Source organism: Ranitomeya variabilis, chromosome 2 (genome assembly GCF_051348905.1).
Source record: "Ranitomeya variabilis isolate aRanVar5 chromosome 2, aRanVar5.hap1, whole genome shotgun sequence".
NCBI classification, from domain to species: Eukaryota; Metazoa; Chordata; class Amphibia; order Anura; family Dendrobatidae; genus Ranitomeya; species Ranitomeya variabilis.
The window spans coordinates 1,028,628,455-1,028,642,938 of record NC_135233.1 but is presented as its reverse complement, the minus strand read 5'-3'; the positions used below and the strand labels follow the sequence as shown (position 1 = coordinate 1,028,642,938).

Genomic DNA, 14,484 nt, shown 5'->3' with positions numbered 1-14,484 from the left:
CACGACCAGCTTTTATGTGTCTGAATGGGGAAATGGCCCACAAGCTTGGTGTTTCTCTGGAGAGAGAGAGTATTAGAAAATTAGTAATCGAAGAAGCTTTTAAACAAAAGGAAGAACTTAAAAAAACTCTCAAGGGACGCTTTCTGTTTCTTAAAATGGATGCTTGCACACATCACAGAGTGAACTATTTTGCCATCAATGTCCGATTTGTTTGTGACAAAAATGAAATAGTTACCAAGACATTGGCAGTAAAAGACACCAAAGCTCATCGCACCAGTGAGTTTCTCCAGGTCTTGGTGGAAAAGGTTCTGCAAGACTATGAACTTAAAAAAGAGCAAGTTCTTTCTGTCGTAGCTGACAATGCTTCAAGTATGATAAGTACTATTAAGCTAATGAATGAGAGTAATGATGGTGACCAGCAGCTAGAAGAACATTCTGGGTCCACAGACACAGAAATGTTTGAAATAGAGGAACACAGTATTGTAACTGAGGAGCAAACTGAAGTTGCTTCAGATCAACAGCAACATGATAGTTTAGATGATCTTGTTGAAACTGTGTCAATACGTTCTTTCATTCTTCACATGCGCTGTGTTGTGCATGCGCTACAGCTGGCTATAAGAGACAGTCTGCAAGAAGGACATGTTGCTGCACTGATTGGCAAGGTGAGAAAATTGCCTACTGTTGCCAGAACCCCTAAAGTTGACTCAATTTTGAAGAGACGTGCTGGAAAAGGGGCAATTATTGATCAAGCCACACGATGGGGCAGTACTTACTTAATGATTCAGCGCTTGGTTGAACTGAAAACCTTTCTTGTAGACATGGCTAACCCTCAACTGATGCTAAATGGAAGTCAGTGGAATCAGGAGACTGAGCTGGAAAAATTGCTAGAGCACCCATTTACAGTGACAAAAAAATTACAAGCAGAGGACTTAACTCCAGGTATTTTCTTAAAGGAGTGGAAGAACCTGATGTTTCGCCTGTCCCAAAGAGGAGGGTTAATTGCAAGTGGCATTGCTACATCAATGAAACGGAGAGAGGAGCTACTATTACAAAATAACATTCTTTTGGCAGCTGTTTATGTAGACCCAATGCATCGGATTCTTTTAGATGATCAACAGCTAACTAAAGGAAAAGAATCTCTGTTTGAAATAGCAGTAAGGATGAAAGGGTTGCAGAACAGTCAGGAGGAACAAGAAGAATTTGGTCGTCGTGCCACATCTTCACCCTCCTCAACTGATGAAGAATTTAATTTAGAAAAATATTTGGATCACAAGGACCGTGCAAAGCATTCACGCATAGAAGAGTCATCCCCATCAGGTTGTTCTCTGCTCTCAAAATAATTAGGTCAGATTTGAGGGCATCCATGAAGGAGGATCTGACAGAGGCAATACTTTTTCTGAGGACAAATTTATAGATTTCTTCTTATTAACTGCATAACAGTGTTTATTGCATATTTACTTGCAAGAGTTTAGAAAAGTTTTATAAAAGTTATTTGCTATATTCTAATTGTATTCTAATAAATATAGTTTTTGCTCTAAGTGGTCTGATTACTTATATGATGGTGAGAAACTGAATAAGCACGATGTTAATATTTTACAACAGTAAATTTATTGTTACGAATTGGCCATTTATGAAGGAGTCTGAGTCGGAACCTGATAAAATCCAGGAGTCGGAGTCGCAACGGTGGCTTGCCGACTCCACAGCCCTGGAGAGCTGCAGCATCAACTTGCTGCAGATGGTGTCACTGTGCATCGGTCAACTATACAACGCACTTTGCACAAGGAGAAGCTGTATGGGAGAGTGATGCGAAAGAAGCCGTTTCTGCAAGCACGCCACAAACCGAGTCGGCTGAGGTATGCAAAAGCACATTTGGAGAAGCCAATTTCTTTTTGGAAGAAGGTCCTGTGGACTGATGAAACCAAGATTGAGTTGTTTGGTCATACAAAAAGGCATTATGCATGGCGGCAAAAAAACACAGCATTCCAAGAAAAACACTTGCTACCCACAGTAAAATTTGGTGGAGGTTCCATCATGCTTTGGGGCTGTGTGGCCAATGCCGGCACCGGGAATCTTGTTAAAGTTGAGGGATGCATGGATTCCTCTCAGTATCAGCAGATTCTTGACAATAATGTTCATGAATCAGTGACAAAGTTGAAGTTACGCAGGGGATGGATTTTTCAGCAAGACAATGATCCAAGACACCACTCCAAATCTACTCAGGCATTCATGCAGAGGAACATTTACACTGTTCTGGAATGGCCATCCCAGTCCCCAGACCTGAATATCATTGAACATCTGTGGGATCATTTGAAGAGGCTGTCCATGCTTGGCGACCATCAAACTTAACTGAACTGGAATTGTTTTGTAAAGAGGAACGGTCAAAAATACCTTCATCCAGAATCTCATTAAAAGCTACAGGAAGCGACTAGAGGCTGTTATTTTTGCAAAAGGAGGATCTACTAAATATTAATGTCACTTTTCTGGTGAGGTGCCCATTCTATAATGCTGTATATCTGCCCCCAACCCGATCTATAAGAGAAGAAAAATAACTTTTATTATACTCGCCTGTGGGACGGTCCGGTACGATGGGCGTCGCTAGTCTTGGTCAGGCGCCTCCCATCTTACGATCCCTGTCCTCTTGCTTGCTTTGTGAGGATGACGCGTCCCTTCGTCATCCACACAGTCTCCTCGTCACAGCGCTTCTGCACAGGCATACTTCACTGCCCTGTGCTGGGCCTCTCTGACCTTTCTCGGCGCATGCGCACTTCAGGACTTTGTTCTGCCCTGAGCCGAGAAATACGCCTGCGCAGGAGCGCGGTGCTGAGGAGACACATCATCCACACGACACAAGCAGGAGAGTGGCATCGCGAGAAGAAGGGAGGCACCGGACCAAGACCAGCGACGCCCATCGGACCGGACCGCCCCTCAAGTGAGTATAACAAAAGTTATTTTTCTTCTCTTGCAGGTCGGGTTGGGGGCAGATATACAGCATTATAGAATGCTGTACATAAGCCCTAAAAGTTGATGGCTGTATCTCTTATCGGCCAAAACTGGTGACAGGTTCCCTTTAAGATCTGCTCCGGCGGTGAGCCCGCATCAAAGCCGGGACATGTCAGCTGTTTTGAACAGCTGACATGTGCCCGCATTAGCGGTGGGTGGAATTGCGATCCTAGCATTTAACTTGTGCTTCCAGCTTTTGGGCTGGAAATGAGCGCATCGCTGACCCCCGTCACATGATTGGGGGTCAGCGATGCTTCTGCATAACAACCAGAGGTCTCCTTGAGACCTCTATGGTTGTTGATGGCGGATTGCTATGAGCGCCACCCTGTGACATAACCTAGACATGTTTGGTGTTTATGAACTCGAAATGACCTGGAGAATCAAAATGGCAGGTTAGTTTTAGCATTTAGTGAACGTAGCTAAAAAGCCAAACAAAAAACAAGTGTGGGATTGCACTTTTATTTGCAATGTCACCACACTTTGAATTTTTTTCCCGTTTTCTAGTAACCAACATGCTAAAACCTATGATGTCGTTCAAAAGTACAACTTTTCCCGCAAAAAACAAGCCCTCACATGGCCATATCGATGAAAAATAAAAAAACGTTATGGCTCTGGGAAGGAGGGGAGCGAAAAACAAGAATGGAAAAGGGCAAGGTCTTGAAAGGGTTAATACTAACTTGCAAAGAGGGAATGAATAATTTGGTTTACAACTGTATATATTTTTTAAAATTGCACTGTGGCCCTGCTTCTTTTGAAGAGCAGATAACCGCTTAAAAAATATCATCATTTTTAAACTATGTGCCACAATAGGTTTTTTTTCAGTTTACTGATTATTGCACAGCACAGTTTGATGCATTTTTGAAGGCAATAAGGACTTTTTTGGATTTAATATATACAGCTAGTATCTTTACTGTGTTAACCTACTTATAGGAAAAAAGCCTTCTTATTCCCTAGTAGAAAAAAAACATGTATGTGTGTGTGTGTGTGTATATATATATATATATATATATATATGTGTATGTATATATATATATATATATATATATATATATATATATATATATATATACAGTCACTCTCTGTGCACAATCACTATATGCAAACAGTTGCTGAAATTGTTGTTGAAAGGACGCCTCTTCCAACAGAGAAAAAATATTGATAAATCCATATCAGAGAATGTAAGGGGTGCTCACTGCTGAAGGGAGGTGCTCAGGAGAAAAATAATATATAGATATCCAAAAATAACTCCGGCACACTTATAGTTCCAAATACATGGTACAATTTATTATGAGTCAGTATGAACAGGCAACCTTGCCATGGACTCCGATCACCCAGAAACTCCCTTTCTGTAAGATATAGGTATTTCTTGGTAAATGCTTAAACATGCCGAAACGTTAAATTATATACCTTATTCAATTACACTGTTTGGCTACCGAGTGTTGGACACGTAATGAAGTGCATCATGTTTTTTGGAAAACGCATAATAAATTGTACCATTTATTTGGAACTTTTAAGTGTGCCGGAGTTATTTTTTGATGTGAATAATTCAGCATGTCACTTACATCAGTCTCCCTTTATTAGGCAGCCAGAACAGCGATAGAACAAGCCCGTGATAACAATATTACCGACCTGACTATTCATACTGACAGCGAGTATACTGTTAAGGGTAAGTAGGTTCACATTCTGAATGACTTGTTTTTATATTGGAAAGGTCACCTGCGCACAGCAGAGGCCCCAGATCCCGCCCCGCAGTGTGTTATGACGTATTCACACTGTGGTCTGGGAATCTGGCGCTGTGCGCAGGCGCAATCTACTTACATCACTTGATGTAAGTTCCAGGGCAACGCGTATTGCGCATGCCCGAGAAATAATTGCAGGCATCGGTGACGGCACAAGACAGAGAGGAGGCAGCGCACGGTGGGATGATGGACAGCTGCTAGGAGCTTGAGTCAGGGAGAAATCCTACCTCGCTGGCGCAATACAGGTATGGCGCAAAATTTATACAAGTTATTCCAGCATTCCTAGGGATACTAAGCATAAGAGCCACCTTCACAGAATGCAGCCTTAGTGCTGCTGAAAGTGGCTCTTTTACCTTAAGGCCGGCGTCACACTTAGCATAGGGAAATACGGTCCGTTTTTTACAGGCGTAATATGCAGAAAAGTTCCTGAACAGTGATCCGTATGTCATTCGTAGGCAGGGTGTGGCTCCGTATTTTGCGCATGTAAACCTCCTTATGTAATCCGTATGGCATCCGTATAGCGAGATTTTCTCGCCGGCTTGCAAAATGGACATAGAAAGGATCCATGGGCTGAAATATTCGTGAAAACACACACATATATACACACACTAGATGGTGGCCCGATTCTAACGTATCGGGTATTCTAGAATATGTAGGTAGTATATAGCACAGGCTACGTACTATATTGCACGGTGACGTAGTATATACCACAACCGACGTAGTATATAACATAGCTACGTAGTATATAACAGCTACGTAGTATATAACAGAGCTATGTAGTATGTAACAGCGTACGTAGTATATAGTAGAGTTACATAGTATATAACACAGCCACGTAGTGTATTGCACAGGTTTGTAGTATATTGGTCAGCCACATAGTATATAGCAGAGCCACGTAGTATATAACATAGCCACGCAGTATATTGTAGAGCCACGATAGATATATAGATATATATATATATATATATATTTATTTAATACAGGGCTAGATAGCTTAAAAGCCGGTAATTCCATTGTCGGCTTTTGCTATCTCCTTTTCAAACCCGACAGGATATGAGACATGGTTTACATACAGTAACCCATTTCATATCCCTTATTTTTTTTATGTATTCCTCACTAATAATGTAAGAAGTATCTGTGTGCAAAATTTGGGGGCTCTAGGTGTTAAAGGGTTAAATCATGGGAAAAAATGGTGTGGGCTCCCGTGCAATTTTCTCCGCCAGAGTGGGAAAGCTAGTGAATGAGGGCAGATATTAATAGCTTATAGAAGGACCATGGTTATTGCCCCCCCCCCCCCTGGCTAAAAACATCTGCCTCCAGCCACCCCAGAAAAGGCACATCTGGAAGATCTGGCACTTAGCCACTCTCTTCCCACTCGGTAGCGGTGGCATATGGGGTGTTAAAGGGTTAATGTCACCTTGCTATTGTAAGGTGATATTAAGCCTGGTTAATAATGGAGAGATGTCAATAACACATCTATCCATTATTAATCCAATAGTAATAAAGGGTTAATAATACACACATTATGAATAAAGTATTTTAATGAAATAAATACACATGGGGTTTTAAAATCTTTATTGTACGCTTAATCCACTAAAGACCCTCGTTCTGTAAAAAGAATAAAAAAGCAACAATATCCTCCCATATCTGTCCGTCGTACAGTCATGTCCCACGCTGTAAATCCATCTGAAGGGGTTAAATAAATTTACAACCAGGAGCCTGCTAATGCAGCTGTTGCTCCTGGTTGTAAAAACTGGCGAATGAATGGAATGCAGGGGAACGTAGCATCGTAGACTTGCGGTGCTGCTTTCATAAACTCATGAACTCTAGCGTGGGAAAGAATTCAGAAAAATTCCCATATACCACCGCTACAGGGGAGGGGGAAGAGACAGGCTAAGTGCCAGAGTAGGTGCATCTCACAGATGTGCCTCTTCTGGGGTGGCTTGGGGCAGATGTTTTTAGCCGGGGTGGGGGGGAATAACCATGGTCCCTGTCTAGGCTATTAATATGTGCCCTCAGTCACTGGCTTTCCCACTCTGGCGGAGAAAATTGCGCGGGAGCCCACGCCAGTTTTTTCCATGATTTAACCCTTTATTTTAACACCTAGAGCCCACAAATTTTGCACACAGATACTTACATCATAAGTGAGGAATATGTAAAAAAATAAGGGATATGAAATTGTTTACTGTATGTAAACCATGTCTCATATCCTGTCGGGTTTGATAAGGAGATGGCAAAAGCCGACAATTGAATTACCAGCTTTTAAGCTATCTAGCTCTGTCTTAAATATAAATATATATATATGTGTCTCACTGATTATATATATATATATATATATATATCTATAATATAACGCTGGGAGCGTCACTCTGTCCGAAGCCTTTATAGACTGCGCAGGTGCGACGCTCCTAGCGTTACATTATAGTGTCAGGAAAAAAAAATGGCGCCGGAGGGCGCGGACAGCCGGGAGCAGGGGGTCGGGAGCAGGGAGACATCGTCCACATATTTCCGCCCTGATTATGCTGTGGCACTTCATGCCACAGCAAGTTATTACGTACGCCATTCCTTTCCGCCGCCATAGCAAGTTGTTCCTTACGCCATTCCTTTCCGGTGCCATTGTCTTGCTCCTCCTGGTGCCGGAATCGGCGCCTGCGCTTTCCGGCGCAATTTTCTTGAAGACACTTTGCAGTGTGTCTTCAAGAAAATGGCGCCGGAAAGCGCGGGCACAGCCGCCCGCACTCACCACCGCCACGCACAGCCGCCCGCACTCGCCGCCGCCCGCACTCAGCACAGACGCCCGCACTCACCACCGCCATGCACAGCCGCCGGCACTCACCACCGCCACGCACAGCCGCCGGCACTCACCACCGCCACGCACAGCCGCCCGCACTCACCACCGCCACGCACAGCCGCCCGCACTCAGCACAGCCGCCCGCACTCAGCACAGCCACGCACAGCCGCCCGCACTCAGCACCGCCAAGCACAGCCGCCCGCACTCAGCACCGCCGCCCGCACTCAGCACCGCCACGCACAGCCGCCCGCACTCAGCACCGCCATGCACAGCCGCCCGCACTCAGCACAGCCGCACGCACTCAGCACAGCCGCACGCACTCAGCACAGCCGCACGCACTCAGCACAGCCGCACTCGGGCAGTAGAGCTGGAGAGAGAAAGATGGGAGCAACATATGGCAGAATGGAAACAGGAACAGGCAGAATGGGTGCAGCACATTACAACAGAATGGGGGCACAGGATGGGAGCAGCACATGACAGAATGGGGGCACAGGATGCGAGCAGCACATGACAGAATGATTGCGCATGATGGGAGCAGCACATGACAGGATGGGGGTGCAGGATGGGAGCACATGACAGGATGGGGCGCAGGATGGGAGCAGCACATGACAGAATGGGGGCACAGGATGGGAGCATCACATGACAGAATGGGGGCACGCACATGACAGGATGGGGGTGTAGGATGGAGCAGCATATGACAGGATGGGGGCGCAGGATGGGAGCACATGACAGGATGGGGATGCAGGATGGAGCAGCACATGACAGGATGGGGATGCAGGATGGAGCAGCACATGACAGGATGGGGATGCAGGATGGAGCAGCACATGACAGGATGGGGATGCAGGATGGAGCAGCACATACCAGGATGGAGGCCATATACCAATATAAATGCTCGCCACCCGGGCGTAGAACGGGTTCAATAGCTAATGTGTATGTGTATGTATATATATATATATATATATATATATATATATATATACACACACAGTACAGACCAAAAGTTTAGACACGACTCATTTAAAGATGACTATGAAAATTGTACATTCACACTGAAGGCATCAAAACTATGAATTAACACATGTGGAATTATATACTTAACAACAAAGTGTGAAACAACTTAAAATATGTCTTATATTCTAGGTTGTTTGCTTTGATGACTGCTTTGCACACGCTTGGCATTCTCTTGATGAGCTTCAAGCGGTAGTCACCGGGAATGGTTTTCACTTCATAGCTGTGCCCTGTCAAGTTTATTTAATAAGTGGGATTTCTTGCCTTATAAATGGGGTTGGGACCATCAGTTGTGTTGTGCAGAAGTCTGGTGGATACAAAGCTGATAGTCCTACTGAATAGACTGTTAGAATTTGTATTATGGCAAGAAAAAAGCAGCTAAGCAAAGAAAAACGAGTGGCTATCATTACTTTAAGAAATGAAGGTCAGTCAGTCCGAAAAATTGGGAAAACTTTGAAAGTGTCCCCAAGTGCAGTGGCAAAAACCATCAAGCGCTACAAAGAAACTGGCTCACATGACGACCGCCCCAGGAAAGGAAGACCAAGAGTCACCTCTGCTTCTGAGGATAAGTTTATCTGAGTTACCAGCCTCAGAAATCGCAGGTTAACAGCAGCTCAGATTAGAGACCAGGTCAATGCCACACAGAGTTCTAGCAGCAGGCACATCTCTAAAACAACTGTTAAGAGGAGACTTTGTGCAGTAGGCCTTCATGGTAAAATATCTGCTAGGAAACCACTGCTAAGGACAGGCAACAAGCAGAAGAGACTTGTTTGGCCTAAAGAACACAAAGAACGGACATTAGACCAGTGGAAATCTGTGCTTTGGTCTGATGAGTCCAAATTTGAGATCTTTGTTTCCAACCACCGTTGTTATGACCCCAATGGCGAGGGTCTCAGAGGAACAAGTAAGTCTGCGAAGTACAAAAATCCAGCTCATAGGGCAGTGGTAACTGGGTTGACCATATATCTACTCCTAACGCCAACACTAGAAGTAGCCGGGGAACATGCCTACGTTGGTCGCTAGATGTCTCGCGCCAGCCGGAGGACTAACTACCCCTAGAAGAAGAAAACAAAGACCTCTCTTGCCTCCAGAGAATAGACCCCAAAAGTTGGATACAAGCCCCCCACAAATAATAACGGTGAGGTAAGAGGAAATGACAAACACAGAGATGAACTAGGTTTAGCAAAGAGAGGCCCACTTACTAATAGCAGAATGTAGTAAGATAACTTATATGGTCAACAAAAACCCTATCAAAAATCCACACTGGAAATTCAAGAACCCCCGAACCGTCTAACGGCCCGGGGGGAGAACTCCAGCCTCCCTAGAGCTTCCGGCAAGGTAAGGATACAGATTATGTACAAGCTGGACAAAAATGCAAACAAAAACAAATAGCAAAAAGCAAGAAAGCAGACTTAGCTTAATCTAGCAGGAACCAGGATCAGTAGACAAGAGCACAACAGATTAGCTCTGATTACAACGTTGCCAGGCATAGAACTGAAGGTCCAGGGAGCTTATATAGCAACACCCCTGACCTAACGACCCAGGTGAGCATACAAGGGATGGCAGACATTCCCAGAGTCAAATCACTAGTAACCACTAGAGGGAGCCAAAAAGGTAAATTCACAACAGTACCCCCCCCCTTAGTGAGGGGTCACCGAACCCTCACCAAGACCACCAGGGCGATCAGGATGAGCGGTGTGAAAGGCACGAACCAAATCGGCCGCATGCACATCAGAGGCGACCACCCAGGAATTATCCTCCTGACCATAGCCCTTCCACTTGACCAGGTACTGAAGCCTCCGCCTGGAGAGACGAGAATCTAAGATCTTCTCCACCACGTACTCCAACTCGCCCTCAACCAACACCGGAGCAGGAGGCTCAGCAGAAGGGACCACAGGCACAACGTACCGCCGCAACAAGGACCTATGAAATACGTTGTGAATGGCAAACGACACCGGAAGATCCAGGCGAAAGGATACAGGATTAAGGATTTCCAATATCTTGTAAGGACCAATGAAGCGAGGCTTAAATTTGGGAGAGGAGACCTTCATAGGAACAAATCGAGAAGACAGCCATACCAAATCCCCAACGCGAAGTCGGGGACCCACACCGCGGCGGCGGTTGGCAAAACGCTGAGCCTTCTCCTGTGACAACTTCAAGTTGTCCACCACATGACTCCAGATCCGCTGCAACCTATCCACCACAGAATCCACCCCAGGACAGTCAGAAGGCTCCACATGTCCCGAGGAAAAACGAGGATGGAAACCAGAGTTGCAGAAAAATGGCGAAACCAAGGTGGCGGAACTAGCCCGATTATTAAGGGCAAATTCAGCCAACGGCAAGAAGGTCACCCAATCATCCTGATCAGAAGAGACAAAACACCTCAAATAAGCCTCCAGAGTCTGATTAGTTCGCTCCGTTTGTCCGTTAGTCTGGGGATGAAAAGCGGACGAAAACGACAAATCAATGCCCATCCTACCACAAAAGGATCGCCAGAACCTGGAAACAAACTGGGATCCTCTGTCCGACACAATATTCTCAGGAATGCCGTGCAAACGAACCACGTTCTGGAAGAACACAGGAACCAGATCAGAAGAGGAGGGCAGCTTAGGCAAAGGAACCAAATGGACCATCTTGGAGAAACGATCACATATCACCCAGATGACAGACATGCCCTGAGACACCGGAAGATCAGAAATGAAATCCATAGAGATGTGTGTCCAAGGTCTCTTCGGGACAGGCAAGGGCAAGAGCAACCCGCTGGCACGAGAACAGCAAGGCTTAGCTCGAGCACAAGTTCCACAGGACTGCACAAATGACCGCACATCCCTTGACAAGGAAGGCCACCAAAAGGACCTGGCCACCAGATCTCTGGTGCCAAAAATTCCCGGGTGCCCTGCCAACACTGAGGAATGAACCTCGGAAATGACTCTGCTGGTCCATTTAGCAGGCACAAACAATCTGTCAGATGGACAAGAGTCAGGCCTACCAGCCTGAAATCTCTGCAACACACGCCGCAGATCAGGAGAAATAGCTGACAAGATAACTCCTTCCTTAAGAATACCCACAGGTTCAGCGACTCCAGGAGCATCAGGTACAAAGCTCTTAGACAGAGCATCGGCCTTCACATTCTTAGAACCTGGTAAATACGAGACCACAAAGTCAAAACGGGAGAAAAACAATGACCAGCGGGCCTGTCTAGGATTCAGGCGTTTAGCAGACTCGAGATACATCAGATTTTTGTGATCAGTCAAGACCACCACACGATGCTTAGCACCCTCGAGCCAATGACGCCACTCCTCAAATGCCCACTTCATGGCCAACAACTCCCGATTGCCCACATCATAATTTCGCTCTGCCGGCGAAAACTTCCTGGAGAAAAATGCACAAGGTCTCATAGTAGAGCAACCAGGGCCTCTCTGCGACAAAACGGCCCCTGCCCCAATCTCCGAAGCATCCACCTCCACCTGAAAGGGAAGTGAGGTGTCAGGTTGGCACAAAACAGGCGCCGAAGTAAACCGGCGTTTCAACTCCTGGAAAGCCTCCACGGCAGCAGGAGCCCAGTTAGCTACATCAGAGCCTTTCTTGGTCATATCCGTCAATGGTTTAACAACGCTAGAAAAATTTGCGATAAAACGACGGTAGAAGTTAGCAAAACCCAAGAACTTCTGAAGACTCTTAACTGACGAGGGCTGAGTCCAATCAAGAATAGCTCGGACCTTGACTGGGTCCATCTCCACAGCAGAAGGGGAAAAAATGAACCCCAAAAAGGGAACCTTCTGTACACCAAAAAGACACTTTGAGCCCTTGACAAACAAAGAATTTTCACGCAAAATCTTAAAAACCATCCTGACCTGCTCCACATGCGAGTCCCAATCATCAGAAAAAAACAGAATATCATCCAGATAAACAATCAAAAATTTATCCAGATACTTCCGGAAAATGTCATGCATGAAGGACTGAAAAACTGAAGGTGCATTAGAGAGCCCAAATGGCATCACCAAGTACTCAAAATGACCTTCGGGCGTATTGAATGCGGTTTTCCATTCATCGCCTTGCTTAATGCGCACAAGGTTGTACGCACCACGAAGGTCTATCTTGGTGAACCACTTGGCACCTTTAATCCGGGCAAACAAGTCTGACAACAGCGGCAAAGGATACTGAAATTTGACAGTGATCTTGTTTAAAAGCCGATAGTCAATACAAGGCCTCAAAGATACGTCCTTTTTGGCCACAAAAAAGAATCCCGCACCAAGAGGGGAAGAAGAAGGACGGATATGCCCCTTCTCAAGAGACTCCTTGATATATGAACGCATCGCGGTATGTTCAGGTACCGACAAATTAAACAGCCTCCCCTTAGGAAACTTACTGCCAGGAATCAAATCTATTGCACAGTCACATTCCCTATGAGGAGGCAGTGCACTGGACTTAGACTCGCTGAAGACATCCTGATAATCAGACAAATACGCCGGAACTTCCGAGGGCGTAGAAGAAGCAATAGACAAGGGCAGGGAATCTCCATGAATTCCATGGCAGCCCCAACTTGACACCGACATTGCCTTCCAGTCCAAGACTGGATTATGGGTCTGTAACCATGGCAAACCCAAAACAACCAAATCATGCATCTTATGCAGAACAAGAAAACGTATCACCTACCGATGTTCGGGAGTCATGCACATGGTAACCTGTGTCCAAAACTGCGGTTTATTTTTTGCCAAAGGCGTAGCATCAATACCCCTAAGAGGGATAGGATTTTCTAATGGCTCCAGAACAAAACCGCAGCGCTTGGCAAATGACAGATCCATCAGACTCAGGGCAGCACCTGAGTCTACAAACGCCATGACAGGATACGATGACAGTGAGCAAATCAAAGTTACAGATAGAATAAATTTAGGTTGCAAATTACCAATGGCGACAGGACTAACAACCCTAGTAAGACGTTTAGAGCATGCTGAGATAACATGTGTAGAATCACCACAGTAGTAACACAAGCCATTCTGGCGTCTATGAATTTTCCGCTCATTTCTAGTCAGGATTCTATCACATTGCATTAAATCAGGTGCCTGTTCAGACAACACCATGAGGGAATTTGCGGTTTTGCGCTCCCGCAACCGCCGGTCGATTTGAATTGCCAGGGCCATGGAATCATTCAGACCTGTGGGAATGGGAAAACCCACCATCACATTCTTAATGGCTTCAGAAAGACCATTTCTGAAATTTGCAGCCAATGCACACTCGTTCCACTGGGTCAGCATGGACCATTTCCGAAATTTTTGGCAATACACTTCAGCCTCGTCCTGGCCCTGAGACATAGCCAGCAAGGCTTTTTCTGCCTGAATCTCAAGATTGGGTTCCTCATAAAGCAAACCGAGCGCCAGAAAAAACGCATCAATATCAGCCAATGCCGGATCTCCTGGCGCCAGCGAGAAGGCCCAATCCTGAGGGTCGCCCCGTAAAAAAGAAATAACAATTTTCACTTGCTGAGCGGAGTCTCCAGATGAACAGGGTCTCAGGGACAAAAACAATTTACAATTATTCCTGAAATTTCTAAATTTAAATCGGTCTCCGGAAAACAGTTCAGGAATCGGTATCTTAGGTTCTGACATAGGATTTCTGATAACATAATCTTGTATGCCCTGCACACGAGCAGTAAGCTGGTCCACACCTGTAATCAAGGTCTGGACATTCATGTCTGCAGCAAACACAAGCCACTCAGAGGTAAAGGGGAAAAGAAAAAAAAATGAGAAAGAGAAAAAAAAACCTCAGAATTTTCTTTCTTATAATCCCGCTTCTGCAATGCATTTAACATTTAATACTGGCCTGGCAAACTGTTATGACCCCAATGGCGAGGGTCTCAGAGGAACAAGTAAGTCTGCGAAGTACAAAAATCCAGCTCATAGGGCAGTGGTAACTGGGTTGACCATATATCTACTCCTAACGCCAACA

At 45.4% G+C, this 14,484-nt stretch overlaps 1 protein-coding gene across 1 annotated transcript in view; it reads left to right on the top strand.

Moving 5' to 3' along the window:
- LOC143810155 (ribonuclease H1-like) overlaps nucleotides 1-14,484 on the top strand; it is a 56,396-nt gene that overhangs the window by 34,978 nt on the left and 6,934 nt on the right. Inside the window, exon 5 of the mRNA XM_077293039.1 lies at nucleotides 4,582-4,666. Coding sequence (XP_077149154.1) covers nucleotides 4,582-4,666 — 85 coding nt within the window. The remainder of the gene's footprint in view (nucleotides 1-4,581; nucleotides 4,667-14,484) is intronic.